This window comes from Hyperolius riggenbachi, chromosome 3 (assembly GCF_040937935.1).
Source record: "Hyperolius riggenbachi isolate aHypRig1 chromosome 3, aHypRig1.pri, whole genome shotgun sequence".
NCBI classification, from domain to species: domain Eukaryota; kingdom Metazoa; phylum Chordata; class Amphibia; order Anura; family Hyperoliidae; genus Hyperolius; species Hyperolius riggenbachi.
In genome coordinates, this window is record NC_090648.1 from 261,194,244 (window position 1) to 261,212,739 (window position 18,496).

The 18,496-nt window shown below is 42.1% G+C and overlaps 1 protein-coding gene across 2 annotated transcripts in view; it reads left to right on the forward strand.

Annotated features, from left to right (window-relative positions):
- The window catches only part of LHFPL3 (LHFPL tetraspan subfamily member 3), a 79,044-nt gene extending 60,548 nt beyond the window's left edge, over positions 1 to 18,496 (forward strand). For both annotated transcript variants that reach the window (XM_068276242.1, XM_068276244.1), the window contains one exon: positions 14,153 to 18,496. Coding sequence is in view for 1 of the 2 variants with exons in the window: in XM_068276244.1 (XP_068132345.1) it covers positions 14,153 to 14,166 (14 nt within the window). In the remaining variant the exon portion in view is untranslated. The remainder of the gene's footprint in view (positions 1 to 14,152) is intronic.

Below are 18,496 nucleotides of genomic sequence, written 5' to 3' on the forward strand. Positions count from 1 at the left end.
GTCACCCACATGTGGGTGACATGTGGGTGACAGATGTGGGCGGGGTGGACAGCGGGAGCTGCGGGGACTTAGCGTCCTGCACGGACGCGTATGCGGCGGCTGAGCGGCGAGTGGCGTCGGGTGCGGCGTAGTTACAATGTAACAAAGTTGTTACATTGTAATAACTTTGTTACATTGTAACTGATAGAACATTTCCGAGGATATTGCGTGGGATCATTTATTTAAAGGGACAGGTAAGTATTAATGGTTAATTAAGAATATTAAAGGACTTTTTTCGTGGTTATGTTTTTTGTTCAATTAAAATACTTTTTCTATGTGTTTGTGTGTTTATTTACTTTTAACTCTTAAAGGAAATGGGTAAGGGGTACAAGTACCTCTATACTCATTTCTCCTGGGAGGGGGGGTGGGCATCTGGGGGACCCCTTTTTAAAGGGGACTCCCAGATTCCACCATGAACCCCCCACCCAGGAAATCGCGGCCTCCACCTCCACCGCCCATCGGAGGTGGAGAAGAGCCCCTTGTCCTTGGATTGGACAAGGGCTCGGAGGGGGAGGGGAAAGCTTGGCTGCCCCTCCCCTTCCGAGACCCCCCAATCCATGGACCATGTGGGCTGGTATAGTCAGGGTGCGGAGCCCCACGCGGCCGGTGCTCCGCATTCTGGCTATCCCAGCCTGCATGGGGGACAAGGGGTTAAAGAGGTCTGGGAGGGGGGACCCCACGTCGTTTTTTTTTTATATTTCCCACACTCAGAACGAAGTAAGTAAAACTCTTCCCACTTGGGGGAATCTATGAAAATAATACACTATTGTTACCTGTGCAAAAAAACCTGACATTTTCCGCATTTAAAAGACATTTTTGCCCTTGAAACTTAAAAATCGATTTTCTCAAAAACTATAAGGTCTTTTTGAAAAAAAAAATGTTCCTCTTATTCCCACTGATCCCCTTAATATACCCTAGGAATTTGGTGTTCCTAAACTTTAAGCAGGCTTTGCTATTAACCGTTAAAGTCGGCTGGTTTTTAAATGTATACATTTTTACTTTGAAACTTTAACATCGATTTTCTCAAAAACTATAAGGTCTTTTTGAAAAAAAAATTTTTCCTCTTATTCCTCCTGATCTCCTTAATATATTCTCCAAATTTGAGGCTCTTAGCATTTAAGGGGGCTTTGCTATTAACCCTTAAAGTCGGCGGCTTTTTTATATTATACGGAGCGTTACGGTTTAACGCGAAATTACGGTAGCGTTTAATGCGAAATTACGGCATGAACAAATAACCATTGTAATGCGAAAATTACGCGAAAATTACGCTTACGCAAAATTTCGCGAAATCCTTCTTCATTACGATTATGTACTTACGGCCATAATCGTAATTACACTAATTACGCGAAATTTCGCGAAATCGTAATTAGGTCATTACGCTCATCTCTAGTTATGTGTCTAAACCTGGGTTTAGCACCATAACAGCCCCTTATGGAGCCGTGAAGGTGACAGTATCAGATTGATTATTAACTTACAGTTGTGGTGATATGCATTATTTTAAATGGTTTTATAATGAATTTGGTATATATGAATTAAGAATCAATTAAAGATTAATTAAATAGTGTGGTGGTTGGATAGTGTGCATAGGTTAAGGGCTCTGCCTCTGACACAGAAGTCCTTGGTTTGAATCTCAGCTCTTCCTGTTCAGTAAGCCAGCACCTATTCAGTAGGAGACTTTGGGCAAGACTCACTAACACTGTTACTGCCTATAGAGCGCGCCCTTAGAAATACTTTTTAAAATTAAAGTTAATAAATGATGTATCTTGAAAAGCACTGGTGAAAATGTAAATGCTATATAAATGCATATTAATTATATCCCTAATATGTACCTGTAAAAAGAAGGAAATTTACATTTTTAGCATGTACTTTATTCAAATGTGACCATATTTATAAGATCCCTTCCAAATGTCTACTATTACAAAAAAAATCACTTCTTCTTAAATCATATTAAATGTTTAAAGAGGCACTGAAGCGAGAATAAATCTCGCTTCTTGTCTCATAGTCAGCAGGGGCATGCGTGCCCCTGCTAAAACGACGCTATCCCGCGGCTAAACGAGGGTCCCTGACCCCCCAAACCCCCCCCCCCCCCCCTGCAAAATCAATGACCAACTTGGTCATAGATTTTGCTGCTCTTCAGGCAGGGCTAACGGCTGCAGCCCTGCCTCTCAGTGCCGTCTATCAGCGGCGCATCGCCGCCTCTCCCACGCCACTCTCAGCGAAGGAAGACTGAGAGGGGCAGGGGGGAGGCGGAGATACGTGCTGACAGACACGCAAGAGGCAGGGCTGCGGCGGTTAGCCCTGCCTCTATGCGGAAGAGGGGATGCGCTGTTCGGAGAGGATTTCGGGGGGTAAGGGACCCCCGTTTAGCCGCGGGATAGCGGCGGTTTAGTAGGGGCACACATGCCCCTGCTGACTATGAGGTCTGAAGTGAGATTTATTCTCGCTTCAGACTCTCTTTAACATCTGTAATATTAACAACCGCATTCCAGCAGTTCTGGAGGTATGTCTGACTTTTAAGGACAACAAAGGAACAATCTGCATATTCTGCAGTTATGCATTGTGGGAGACATCATATGCTCACTCCGACCTGAATTATCACAAATACCTTCGGTTTTGAGAAGGCAAACTTCTGTTTTGCATAGCATTTTTAGTAAGAGGGCTTTTTGGTGCTTTTTAGCCCCTTACACAATCCTAGGAGTTCTGTTTCACCATGAGCTTGCAGGGCAATCTGTAGCTTCTATTTGGAAGACTTTACACTGATCCTTACAGTCTTTTATTGCTTCAGGTAAAACTGAAGATCTACTACACAAATGTATATAATACATATAGGTATTGTCCAACTTCAAATAGCTGTAAGAATAATTTAAAAGTGTAAGTTACACCCAGGACATTCCATTAGTATTTTGTATTTTTTTTTTGTAATAATCTTTTTTTTTCTTGGTAATTTCTTTTTCAAAGAACAAGTTTATCATTCAAATACAAATTTCCCTGAGTGAGGGTGTAATTATTATGTGATTTATCATAAAATTAGCTTTAGTTAGCAAACTGAATACTTTTAACTAAATATTTGAGATATATAGAATATGAGTATGGAGGATAAAACATCAAACAATAACAAGAATTGGAGGTCTAAATCATATATTGCCAGTTAAGTTAAGGTTTCACCATGTGATTTTTTTTTCAACAACCAAGGCATTTTTATTTCCCTTATTTATATCAGGGCCTCGATTCAAAAAGCATTACCGCATGCAGTAATGCTGAAAACAGCTGACTTTACCGAGCACTTAGCAAAATCTCAATTCATAAAAGCAGTTACCGCATGAAAAGCTGAAATTCCCGAGCAGTGAGGTAAATTACCACCTTGTGCGATGAACACCTCCAGCATATGTCAGTAAAATGTCAATTGATAAAGATTAGAGCAGGTGGTAATGACACAAAGAATAGCGCCTGCTTTTAAGTGGTGATAAGAGAGCGATAAGAGAGAGAGGGACTGTGTAAAAGCCAGCAGCAGAGTGATCAGAACAAACAAGGCTTCCCTCAATACCCCAGGCTGTGTTTTTTAACCTCTTGGGTACCTGTTTTCAGATGTTATTTCATATCAGAAAGTCTGCATGTGTAAAATTTCTTGAAGTTCTTCTTAGCTGTGGCAATTAAATAGATTGTTTAGAAAGACTAATAGACAGATTCAGAGCAGATTCAGGGCAAGCAGAGACAGTATAACAAAAAATGCACATCTAAAGGGAAGTTGTGGATGCCTCTTTTACTGTAATGCTGTCTCTGCACGGAGAAATGTAACAACTCAGACAGCTTCTCATGTTACCGCCAGCTTAGTTCGGTAAATCCCCGCACTTCTATCGCAACTGTAAAGATTTTTATGTATTAGCACACAAAAGTCTAAAATACTGAATGCGGTATTTTCCTTACAAATTTTTTCTTCACGCACAGCTTTTTATGAATCGACCACCAGGTGTCATAGTCCTATATTGGCAGATATAGCAGAATAGTTTAGCCATAGAGTCCAGGTTCTGACAAACTGAGACATACTGTCTAAGGCTAAGCTAATGGCTTACAGTATATTTTCTCATGGATCATACATTTGTGAGTCGATTTTTAACCGCCTCAATGGAAGGGTTAAGATCTTTCCATTTAGAAGTTATATATGATTTAGTTAACATACATATAAATCGGGTTAAGCGATGCTTTGAGATTCTTATTACCTGAGAGGAGTACCAGAAGGTAATGTGGTGAAGAAGGATCATTCATACGTATGAGGTGGACATGCGCCAAAGTATTTTGTTAGATGTAATGTCTTCGTATAAAATATGAACCATAAAATATTGAATGAACCATAAAATAATGATAGGGCCTATCATCTTTGTAATTTTATTCTGATTTTTAGTACTCTAGTAATAGCACAGCGATTCAATTGGGAATTTATGAAATACATTTGCTTTTTATAAACGTATCTTCAATGGTCACTGCAACTGAAAAGTTCTAGTGTAACTATCTGAAAAAGACCTGTAGACTGTAACGATCGGTGTAACACAGAGAGGATCTGATTATTGGTGATCTGCAGTATCACCAAAATACAGATATATACCTGATTATTGATGATCTGCAGTATCACAGATAATCAGATATACTACTAACCTCTGGACACCTGAGGGATATGAGTGTTTGGTGCAACAGTAATACTTTGAGAACAATATCAGGAGGACAGGTACAAAAGCAGTAAGGAATGCTGCTAGAGAATGAGTACCTTTCAGCAGTCTGAGAATCTCCCGCAGGGAGGAGTCAGACTGGGAGAGGAAGGACCAGAGCGTGAGTGACACCAATAGGAGGATGTCACTGACTGATCTGTGAACTATCTCTTAACTGAGGAGATAGCTCTCAAGGTCGGACAAGCCAGGTCGGCAACACACGGACATACAAAGTACAAAGACAGGAGGCTGATTCGGTAATCCTAAGGCAAGCAGGGTTTGGCAACAGAGTATCAGATATAGCGAAGTACCGAATCAGTGAACAGAATAGTGGTCAGGTGTCATGATCGCTGCTGCAGCAGGTATTGCTGGAAGTAGTAGTGCTGCAGCTCAGGTAGTTCTGATCTCTTTTCATGCAAGCTGCATAGCTTTGTCTGCCTTTCCCTGCTGTCAGCTTGTGACTGATTATCATTCACCTGTGTGGGAATCTGCATGTCTGCTCCCATTGGATGACCTCAGTATAAAGATCTGCTTCCTGCAGGACTCCTCGGGTTTTCATAGCTTCAGTTTAAGCTTGTCTTGCTGTCGCTTCAGCCCCCGATCGTGTTTCTTGTTCTAAAGATACTTTGCTGGTCTTTGCATCATATATTGGTTCATTGCCAATATATATGCATACCAGCACGTTTATTATTTTCCTTGTATTCGTGTTACGTTGATACATCAGTGTCGCTGATGTATACGTACACGAACTTTTTATATCCTGTGTGCAGTTAGTCAGCTTTCCAGCACGTTTTGGTAGGTTGCGCGTACCGTGATCACCCGTGCTGAGGTAGTTACCCTCCTCCTGGTTCTGTTTGTGGATTGCGTTCATCTCTGCGAAGAGATAACAAATCCTTCTGAATCCTGTTCTGTTACCGTTTGTGGATTGCGTTTATCTCTGCAAAGAGATAACGAATCCTTCTGAATCCTGTTCTGTTACCATTTGTGGATTGCATTCATCTCTGCGAAGAGATAGCGAATCCTTCTGAGTCCTGTTCCCTGTATTGCTCCAGTCTAAGTCAGTGTTCCTGCTTATGTCATATATCGGTTCATTGCCGATATATACATATGTTAGTCAGACGTTACAAATAGTTTCATTGATAGCTGTAATTGTAATACGCTAGGAAAACATACTTATTGTATATTTGTCTGTGTTATGTTCATCTTTCTTGATCCTGCTATTTCCTGACTATCCTGTCCTGTCTTTGTGAGGCACGCCATCGCTGCAAACGCATTGGCTGCCTCATTCCAGTCTGTCTTGTTGTGGACGCTTGCTGTCACTAAGTAGCGGCTAGCTAGCAAGCGTTCATTCTGTCTACCTGTCCTGATCTCCTCAGTTCTGGTTTATGCGCTCAGCGCTACCTTGCGCTGAGACGTTATCGCAAAAGTATTGTTTGTGGCTGTCGGATCTGCACCGGCTCTGTGCGCCACAATCTCCTTTTGGAGTCAGTCCTCCCCTCCACTATACTAGGGATAGCCTGTTTCCTTGTGCTAGTGTGTGTACCTCCTCCACGTCAGCTCATGCGTTGCATGCTGACTGTGGAGAATACACCACCAAGCCTTACATCAGGAAAGCAGAAAGTCATAACAGATAATAAACAATGCCTAGTCTTGGGTGTGAGCTCCATGATCATCAACACCCTGGAACTAGTCTGAAGTATAACAGAATGATAACACAAGTCCCTAATCTTGGGTGTGAGGTTCTTGATCATCAACACCCTGGAACTAGTCTGAAGTATAACAGAATGATAACACAAGTCCCTAATCTTGGGTGTGAGGTCCTTGATCATCAACACCCTGGAACTAGTCTGAAGTATAACAGAATGATAACACAGATTCTGACAATAAGGTCTGAGTGCTTCCACGTAGTGATCGCAAAGGCAGACAACCAGCGAATGCCCAGCACCCAGTATATATAGCCCAGCGCTCTCCAGCGCCTCCCCTAAGTGCTGGACCAATGGGAACTGGTTGAATCGTCAGCTGACTGGCTTGGTCAGCTGACTCCCTTCTGGCCGTCATAAAAGTTCTGCCTCTCAGCGCGCGCGCGCGTCCTTCTAAACCTGTGTGGACTATCAGTCCCAGCCACACCAGACATGTGTTGCGTACCACCCGCCGCGCTGGACGCGGAACCAGCCGCACCGCTATCAGGGCATGCGGCGGTTTCTCCGCGTTCAGCCATACTGGCAGATGTAGGCCTACGCGTGCAAACCGCCGCGCCGGACGCGGAACCAGCCGCCCTGTTCTGAGCACACGCAGCGGCTTTTCATCGTTTTCTCACAGTACCCCCCCTGAGGAGTGGACTCCGGACAGCTCCTACCCGGTTTCTCAGGATGTAGGGCGTGAAACTCCCTCTTTAATTCATCCGCATGCATGCGGCAATCAGGTACCCATGTTCTTTCCTCAATGCCATAACCCTTCCAGTGAACCAAATACTGTACTGAGTTCTGTACAATACGTGAGTCGAAAATCTTTTCCACTTCATATTTAGGTTGGTCATCCACCATCACAGGGGGAGGAGGAGTGGAATCTACATGCACTGCTGGCTTAAGCAGGGATACATGGAATGATCTCACACCCCGTGTACTGGCAGGAAGATCAATGGCATAAGTAACATTGTTGATTTTCCTGGTTACTGGGAAAAAAACCCACGAATCTGGGTCCTAGCTTGGGTGAAGGTTGTTTTAGAGCCAAATGACGAGTGGAACCCAGACCAAGTCTCCTGGCCAGAACTTCCACCCTATGGAAAGTTTCTTGTCAGCTTGTCCTTTCTGACTCTGAAAAGCCTTCTCTAGATTCTTTTTCACAATTCCCCAAATGTTTTTAAATGACTTTTGCCAAGCCTCCAGAGCTGGAAACGGAGTAGAAGCTACTGGCAATGGGGAGAACCTAGGCAACCTTCCTGTTACCACCTGGAATGGAGAGAATCCAGAAGAAGAGCTTTTCAAATTATTGTGTGAAAATTCTGCAAATGGCAAGAACTTGACCCAATCAGTCTGTGCATCCGCAACATAACACCTTAGAAACTGTTCCAGAGATTGATTAATTCTCTCGGTCTGACCATTGGTCTGTGGGTGGTAGCCTGACGAAAACGAACGTTCATTGCCCAGCTGATGACAGAATGCCCTCCAAAATTTAGAAACAAATTGGACTCCCCGATCTGACACTTATATACCATGTAGCCAGAAGATATGCAGGATGAAGAGATCGGCCAACTCCTGGGCCGAGGGGAGTCCTTTCAGGGGCACGAAATGGGCCATTTTACTGAATCTGTTGACTACCACCCAAATGACCGACATGCCCTCAGACTTCGGGAGTTCGCCCACAAAATCCATGGACAAATGGGTCCATGGTTCACTTGGGGTGGGTAAAGGCTGCAATGTTCCCACAGGTGCCTGACGGGAGGGTTTACTTCTTGCACATACTGCACATTCTCTCACATACTCCTTGCAGTCAGTTGCCAATGAAGGCCACCATGCACACCTAGCAACAAGGTCCTGTGGTCTGGTGGCACCAGGATGTCCAGCATTTTTGTGGGAGTGGAACATCTGCAATATCTGGAGGCGGAATGGCAACGGTACAAACATGACCCCTTCAGGCTTTCCTTCAGGGACATCCTGCTGGAAGGGACTTAAAGTTTCAGTCCAGTTCCTCCAGGTCTCTGTGGCTGCCAACACCACTTTCTGTGGGAGAATAGTCTCTGGGTCTGAGGGCTGTGCTGTCTCTGTCTCGAAACATCTGGATAAAGTGTCTGCTTTAATGTTTTTACTACCCGGGGTATATGTAATTATAAATCTGAATCTCGAGAAAAAAAATGACCACCAAGCCTGTCGGGGACTCGATCTCTTAGCCCCCTCGATGTATTCCAAATTTTTGTGATCAGTGTAAACTGTAATCGTATGTTCTGCTCCCTCTAGCCAATGATGCCATTCTTCAAAGGCCAATTTAATGGCTAGGAGCTCCCTGTTGCCTATATCGTAGTTTTTCTCTGCGGGTGAAAATCTACGAGAGAAATAGGCACACGGGTGTAACCTTCCCTGCCACCCAGAACGCTGAGACAGCACAGCCCCTACCCCAACCTCTGAGGCATCTACCTCCACAATAAAGGGATAGGAGATGTCAACGTGTCTTAAAATGGGTGCAGTACAAAACAATTCCTTCAGGGTGGCGAAGGCAGCAAGAGCTTCGGAGGACCAGTGGTTAGTATCTGCCTCTTTCTTTGTGAGACTGGTGAGGGGTGCGATAACTGTGGAATACCCCTTTATGAACCTTCTATAGTAGTTAGCGAACCCCAAGAATCTCTGGAGAGCCTTCAGACCCACGGGCTGAGGCCACTCCAGAACAGCAGAGACCTTGGCAGGGTCCATAGAAAGGCCCGAGGTAGAAATTATGTACCCCAGAAAGGTAACAGATGTTACCTCAAAAATGCATTTCTCCAACTTGGCATATAACATGTTTTGTCTTAGCTTGCGCAACACAAACCTGACATGATCCCTATGCTCTGAGAGGTTGGCTGAGAAGATTAGTATATCATCCAAATATACCAGGACAAATTTGCCTAAAACCTCTCTGAACACCTCATTGATGAGCTCCTGAAAGACGGCCGGAGCGTTACACAACCCGAAGGGCATCACCAGGTACTCGTAATGCCCATCAGGTGTGTTAAAGGCCGTCTTCCATTCATCGCCCTCTCTGATCCGTACCAGATTGTATGCACCCCGCAAATCCAACTTTGAGAAAATCTTAGCATTGGTGACCTGAGTAAATAAATCGTCTATCAAATGCAATGGATAGCGATTTTTTACTGTGATTTTATTCAGGCCCCGATAATCAATGCATGGCCGAAGGCCTCTGTCTTTTTTCTTTACAAAAAGGAAACCTGCACCAGCAGGCAACCGGGAAGGGCGAATTAACCCTTTAGCTAAGTTTTCACGGATATATTCCTGCATGGCCAACTTTTCAGGCCCAGATAAATTGTAGAGATGACCTCTAGGGGGCATACAACCAGACCGGAGATCAATAGGATAATCGAAAGGGCGGTGTGGAGGAAGTTTATCGGCCGATTTAGGACAAAACACGTCTGCAAACTCAGAATACTGATCTGGCAATCCTTCCACATGAATCTTGGTCTCACCCAAGGTTACCTTCGCTAAACAATGATGAAAACACTGGGAAGACCAGCTCGTTAGCTGACCAGTAGCCCAGTTAATCTGAGGTGAGTGGAGTTGTAACCAAGGCATGCCAAGAATGATCATGGAGGTTGTCATACGTAACACAAAAAAAAAAAAATTTCTCTGTGCAACACCCCGATAGTGACCCCCACTTCTGGAGTCTGTGACAGAGGACTGTTACCCTGCAAAGGGGAATCATCCACTGCAGTAACCTGTATCTGTGGTTTTACCGGGGTGACTGGAATAACCAATTTTTTTGCAAATTCAAAATCCATAAAATTAGCCGCTGAGCCCGAGTCAATGAAGGCTTCAGTGACTTCAGACCTATCTTCCCACGAAATAGTACAGGGAAGAAGCAAACGTTTATCATCTAGGGGTAAAAATTGCATGCCTAGGGTATTACCCCCGACTACACCTAGGCAGTAGCGTTTCCCGACTTCTTAGGGCAATTCTGTACTCTATGACCCCCCTCTGCACAATAAAGACAGAGATGGTCTGATATTCTGCGTTTCCGCTCCACTTGAGACAACTTTGACCTACCAATCTGCATTGGCTCCGGTGGAGGTGAAGCGGGTGGAGGTGGAGTCACTGGGGGTGCAGCGTGGGACACCATTCTCACATGGTTTTTACCCCAGGTCTGTCTTTGATAGCGCAGCCGGCGATCTATCCTGATGGCCGATGAAATGGCCTCATCGATGGACTTAGGTTCCGGCTGACTAAACATAAGATAAGAGACCTCGTCTGACAACCCTGATAAAAAACAATCTAAAAGGGCAAATGTGTCCCACCTGGCCGATACTGACCATCTCCTAAATTCAGCAGCATAATCTTCAACCGGACTCTTGCCTTGAAGTAAAAGTTTGAGCTTCCGCTCAGAAGTCGAGGCAATGTCTGGATCGTCGTAAATTATAGCCATAGCTTTAAAAAATTCCTCTACAGAGGTTAGGGCTTGGTGACTGGTGGGAAGGCTATACGCCCAGGTCTGGGAATCGCCAGATAACAAGGTTTTAATAAAGGTAACCCTTTGGGCCATAGTTCCTGAAGAATTAGGTCTTAACTCAAAGTATGATAACACTCTACTTCTAAAATTTCGGAAGTCAGATCTGTGACCAGAAAATTTTTCAGGTACAGGCATACGTATGTCTGTGCTAAGAGGAGATCGCACATCCTTCACAGCCGTCTGGAGGGCTTGTATAGATCCAGACAAAGCGTCCATTACCGTCTGGTGGCTGCCCAGCAATATATTGATGTTTTCCACAGAAGTGGTAAGTGTGCCCAGACGGCTGGTGAGTGCGTCCATTTGCATTTTGGGTCTGCCGTTCTGTAACGATCGGTGTAACACAAAGAGGATCTGATTATTGGTGATCTGCAGTATCACCAAAATACAGATATATACCTGATTATTGATGATCTGCAGTATCACCGATAATCAGATATACTACTAACCTCTGGACACCTGAGAGATATGAGTGTTTGGTGCAACAGTAATACTTTGAGAACAATATCAGGAGGACAGGTACAAAAGCAGTAAGGAATACTGCTAGAGAATGAGTACCTTTCAGCAGTCTGAGAATCTCTCGCAGGGAGGAGTCAGACTGGGAGAGGAAGGACCAGAGCATGAGTGACACCAATAGGAGGATGTCACTGACTGATCTGTGAACTATCTCTTAACTGAGGAGATAGCTCTCAAGGTCGGACAAGCCAGGTCGGCAGCACACGGACATACAAAGTACAAAGACAGGAGGCTGATTCGGTAATCCTAAGGCAAGCAGGGTTTGGCAACAGAGTATCAGATATAGCGAAGTACCGAATCAGTGAACAGAAGAGTGGTCAGGAAAGCAGAAAGTCATAACAGATAATAAACAATGCCTAGTCTTGGGTGTGAGCTCCGTGATCATCAACACCCTGGAACTAGTCTGAAGTATAACAGAATGGTAACACAAGTCCCTAATCTTGGGTGTGAGGTCCTTGATCATCAACACCCTGGAACTAGTCTGAAGTAGAACAGAATGATAACACAAGTCCCTAATCTTGGGTGTGAGGTCCTTGATCATCAACACCCTGGAACTAGTCTGAAGTATAACAGAATGATAACACAGATTCTGACAATAAGGTCTGAGTGCTTCCACGTAGTGATCGCAACGGCAGAAACCAGCGAATGCCCAGCACCCAGTATATATAGCCAAGCGCTCTCCAGCACCTCCCCTAAGTGCTGGACCAATGGGAACTGGTTGAATCGTCAGCTGACCGGCTTGGTCAGCTGACTCCCTTCTGGCTGTCATAAAAGTTCTGCCTCTCGGCGCGCGCGCGCATCCTTCTGAACCTGTGTGGACTATCAGTCCCAGCCACACCAGACATGTGTTGCGTACCACCCGCCGCGCTGGACGCGGAACCAGCCGCTATCAGGGCATGCGGCGGTTTCTCCGCATTCAGCCATACTGGCAGATGTAGGCCTACGCGTGCAAACCGCCGCGCCGGACGCGGAACCAGGCGCCCTGTTCTGAGCACACGCAGCGGCTTTTCCGCGTTTTCTCACATAAACATTTCCATATGAAATGCAGTCTTTCTGGCTTTGTTATAGAAACAGGTTATGATTTGTTGATTAGTATGTTTGCTTTCTTTAAAACCTTAAGGCCCTTTTCACACTGGTGCGTTGCGTTACACTGTTTTTATCACAGGTTAACGCTACATCATTGAAAATATATGGGGCATTTTATACTTGTGTGACGCAACGGAAGTGATGTTTTTTCCACTCGGCTGATGCTGGAGCAACAGCGCGTTGGTGTGTAACTTGTGCAGCAATGTGTATTGAGTGGAAGTCATGTAAGTCTATGGCGCCGTACATATTTTGAACATATTCGCGTCGTGCATGCGCCAAAGCATATTTTGACAATACACTTCTGTGCAATTTTAGCGTCAGCCATAGGAATTTAGCGCTAGAGAGCCTCACTGCTTGGCTTGCGGCCAAGAGAACAATCCTGCTTGGCTTGCAGCGGAAATGGAGATTACCACGCACTGCCGCAGTAATCTCCATACGCTTTTTTATGGCATTATGGTGTGATCAGCCGATTGCACTACAACCGCAGGTCGGCAGTGTGAAACCGGCCTAAAGGAAAATGAAGCGGGTAAATTAAATTACAAAGGAATGCAAATACTAGCCATAGATATAGATTTTAGTTCAATCTTATTTAATTAGCAATTGTAAAATGACAGCAAAAAGAATCTTAAATAACCATGATCTTAAATAACCATTGAATGTTCTTGAAGCAATGTGTTTGAATTAGTTACATTTAAATGTTCTGTCTCTCCTGTTCAATAAAACAACTGCATAGTATCAGAAACAATAATATTTTATCTATAGTGTACTTTTCAGTTCAGTTACATGCAATCATGTTATTGGGTAGAATATGCCATTTAATGTTTGCAAGTGAAACCCGTGTCTTCAGCTGATTATCTTTCTTCCATTTTGAACAAGTTTTAAACAGTTCCTGACTTTTTTTTTTGGATTGCTAATGAATGTTTATTTTTGTAGAGATAGTGAAATTTCTCTACCATCTCTAGTTCTTGGATGATCATTCAAATTGTACTAAAATAAAGGAACAGCACAGCACATTTTTATATGGAATCCAGCAATGATGGGCAGCATGGTGGCGTAGTGGACACTATATCCACTTGGTTCCTGGTTTCCAATCCCAGCCAGGTGACTATCTGCTCTTGTGGAGTCTGTGTAGGTTTCCTCTGGACACTTTGGTTTCCTCCCCATAGACTACAATAGACCTATGACTATGGTAGGGATTAGATTGTGAGCCCCTCTGAGGGACAGTCAGTGACAAAACAATATACTTTGTACAGCGATGCAGAAGATATCGGCACTATATAAATACAAAATAATAATAATGACACATTTTCCTCTCACTTCAGGTTTAACCAACATTTTGTTCTCATGTTAAAATAATACAATCTGTTTTATGTATGGTGTATTTGCCAGGTGTCTAAATAGTGCTACATTTATTTCTACCTTCTGTTTCCTTTACTTCCAAACATCAAGTACATGATGGGTAATAATGAAAACCACTCCCCCACCCTCGTTTATATGGTTGATCGGTTCGCAGCTTTCAATTTCTTCCATTGATTTATTTATTGAAAATACAATCCTGTCAGATGATACTTTTAATTTCATGTGTTTTTTTTATTCTTGTTTTATAGGTCTCCTAAGTTAGTGTGTTCAATAGCAAGCACAAGTGGAAATATCTCTGGAGAGGCTTTTATACAGCTTCATGATACATGGAGACAGTTTCATTGTACAAGGACATTTCGGAAACTACTGTAACTCAGCTGGCTTAGAATAGAAGAATGCTGATTGGTACCCACCAGGATTATAACCCAATGCTACATTTTGTACTAACTTCTGTAATGTATGACTGGGACTGCACCACACAACAGTATCTGGATGATGTGTTATTTAGTGTTTCATAAGTGGGTAATAACGCTTTTTCCGTATGAAAATGTCTATTGGATCTTAGATATAATACTAGAAGTCAAGTCCGTTTACAAAGCTTACTGCAGTGTTTAAAGCGTTGTTGCTGCTGCCAAATGATAAATATCTTTATGAAGAGATTGTGCATTGCTACAACTTTTCACATAATTAGCAATCTAAGTACCAAGAAATCTAAGTATTAAATAATTTGTACCTATGTATTCTTAAATTTACAGAGAACAGAAATGGGTTCATTAAATACTAGAAAGTACATGGTGCAAAGTGCAGTTAACCATAGTGACCTGCCTACTGTAATGAAAACTAAGTGGTTGCCACGGGTTAATGCAGTTTGAACATTGTACCGCTATGTGCATTGCCTTATTAAAAAGAGCTAAGAAATTGTTAATTTACACATAGCGCATACCTTAATTTCCAAACTCATACACCGGAACATGTTTTAGTGTTAAACTGTTAGCTCTTTTTTAAATGTCTGCTGTCTGAGTAGTAGGTTTGTTTTAACCTAATATTTATTCCGCACACCACATCTCTCCTAAAATACCGGTATGTACATATGCAAGAGATTGCATTACCATAACATTAGCCAATCTTGGCATTTTAGTACAAATATCTAGGAAGATTGTATTTTCTATAACCAGTTCGCCTCATTTCAGTCTTAAGTGGAAAAAAAATATCTTTATAAAGAGATTGAGCATTGCTACAATTTCACCCATAATTAGCAATCTAAGTACCAAGCTATATAAAATATGGAAATGTAAAATTCATATGATATGAATTTGAAGTGCTGCAAGTTGCCTTCACAGAACAGAAGGTTCACAGATTTCCTAAAAGTTCAGAGGAATTGTATGCTATTTTCACTGATTCTTATAATTAGAATCTGGTTGTTTCCAAGACAATAATGCTTATCAGTGCAAAGTTTGCATTTATGTTTTCTCTTACTGAGACAGATATACTCGTGTCAGCCAAAAGAGATATGAAGGTTTAAAAAGGCATTTGAACCAAAAGTCTGTTATGGCTTTTAACCAAATCTGAACTGAAGACATACCAGTATGGACATTATTCAAGTAGATTCTTATTACAGAACTTGCATATGTTATACTAGAAAACGAATGACGGGATATTTACGACTTCATTTCAGTTTGAGCCTTTCCCTTTTTAAGTCGATGAGGAATGCAGCATCTTGTAGTTTCAGGCTATCTGAATGTCTCTTTTGTGACTGTCTTAATGTAAAGAGACAGGAATGTCTAGACTAGCCATGGAGCCTTGGTATATGCTGTATGTTTCCAACCTGGTTCCACAAATGTATGTATTAGTTATCATTGTTCTTATGGTGCAGTTCCGATCACTACATTGAAATTTGAAAAATGTATTTCTGAGTGGTTTAGGTTAAAAAAATATTCCAGTGTTTTTAATTCGGAATCAATAATGTGTATTATGTGCATAAGCAAAGAAAGATATATTCAAATAATCATTTCATATCCCCAGACATAAGGTTTGAGGGGCCTTGATTGTATATAGTTCTACTCCGTGGGTCTTAGAAATATGTTAGTATTGTACATAGGTTATTTATAATAAAGAGGTAACATTTGTATTGTTAAAATTACTGTAAATGATATTGTCGTGTCAACTAGTAAAAATATCACTTAAAAACAGAGGGTAGAGATAATCTATTTATGTATTACTTCCCTACTTACTGTAGGTGACACAGTGGTCCGTGGAGAGCATTGCTCCTTAAAATGTTACACTAGTCAGGTATTGCCTTTTAGTTGTTATGTTTTGAAAAGTGCTGAATTATAATTAATTCACAAGCCAAACCATGGAGGAAAACTGTAAATAGCTAAATGACAACTATTGCTAATACTGATAATTTTTGGGTGGAGAAGGATTAAACTAAACATAGACTTTTGAACGTACAGGAACAATTCCAACTCCATGTTCAAAAGGAGCAAGAAGTTTTGAATCAGGATGATACCATTTATTGGCTAACTTAGAGATGGATAAACAGTGAGCTTTCGACTTATAAAAAGCCTTCGTCGGACTAAGCAGGTTGGCACTTGCAGCTTGTTGTGATAAAAAGCAGCTTTATTATATCCGGCTGTAGCAATATAAACACTTCATGCTTGCAGTATAGGTTCCTACCCGATCCAGAGGCTGTGCGGTGAGGTGGGAGTGATGGACCGACCGACGAACGTTTCGCTCACTTGAGTGTCTTCTGAGGCACTGCGCAAGCATGAAGTGTTTATATTGCTACAGCCGGATATAATAAATCTGCTTTTTATCACAACAAGCTGCAAGTGCCAACCTGCTTTCTCCTTTTGAACATAGATTGCCATGCACTTTTCTATGGGTGTGAGCACGCATCTTTAGTGACTCAATACCCAATCTAGCACTTCAGTTCCTCCAGCATAGAAATTGAATCTGCAGTGCACTAGCAATTGTAGTGCCTGTTGCTGTGACTTTATATCTTGTGAACAATTCCAATTCCCTTGGGGCACAATGAGCAACGACCTGGCAATAAACAGCCACTCTTGGCTCAGTCCACTGTGCATCAAGCCTATGGTATGGTGGCAATACACTATTATGTCTCCCTGATATTGTTTACCTGCTTATGTACCACATGATATTAGCTCTGATTTCAGAATAAGTCTAAGCTATCATTGATCGCATTGCAGATAGCTTTAACATTATCATACCTAGCTCTGAAGCCACCGATCATGTACTACTCCTGTCGATGTATTGTATAAGCAGCTTAGGAGGGATGTAAAAACATCAGGAGGCAAACCTAGCTTTTACTTTTTGGGTGAAATCAGCTAGGAAAATATATCCTGGTGGATTGGTCTTCCTCTGAGAAAGCCCAGCCCAATGTATCTAGGGAGATTTGGGCAGACATGGGATAATTTCCTGATTCTGTCATGATTACTTGAAATGGCTGTTTAACAGTTTAATCTGAATTTGGCTAAATCTCCACTCAAACTGCTATTTTAACTAGATACATACTTTTGACTCTGTAACCGTTGCCAGTTGACTCTGCTGCCAGAGAATAGCTGCCAGTTGACTGTTGACATTGCTGGAGAACTATATAGTGTGGTAGCAACAATATAATTTGTTTTCAAACCCGATCACTCTGCACAGATGTTTCCAACTCATCACAATAATTGCTTAATTGAATTGTTGTTTGTGTGACCAACATTGTCTTCTAAATTATTTATCACTGCCATGGCAATGCCAGGCTTTCTGAGCAACCAGCAATGCATCTCTGCTTCAGCTATACACTTTATATATTGTTAGAGAGAATACAGAAAGGCATACGCACCAACATTATTTCTAACATATGCTATTCACAAATTATTGCTTCACCAAATTATGATACTATAATGAATGTGTCCACAACGGTTCTGGTGCAACATGCATTACAGACCTCATGAATGTGTAATTATATGTTTCCCTATCAGCTATAGTAGCATCCCTATGTGCTGTTTTGCAGCTCCATTTTACTTGCTTGGTGCTAAGAAGGAGAAAATGAATTAGGTGCTTTGTTTGCCCTTTCAAGTGATTAACATTATACATTTTTGGCAGCTCTGTTTTGAAAGTTGACATCATGTACTGCCTATAGCATTTTGTAGTCATAAAAAATGTCACCCAATATGATCATTCATGTTGATTTCATGTGAAAGTCATAAGCATCCCTGTTCCTTTGCAGCTGCATCTTTGGCATATCCGTTGGGATATCACTGGTATACTGTCACCTTACTTTTCTTTCTTGTCTCTGCCCAGCTTAATATCAGGCCTTAAAAAATGCCTGTTAGCACTTTCAAACAAAGGCATAACTATGGCCCTAATTGATAAGTGACTGTAGTAGACTCTGCAACACAGTCTCTAATGATAGAATACATTATATTTACAACAACAGCATTTGGCAATACATTTGGATAAAATACATGTATATTAGCATCTCTGAAACATTTCTATATAACCAATTAACATATCCATATTAAATACAACTGTCCCCTAGTTAAAGCAAACATGAACTGTAAATAAACGTATGTGAAAATTAA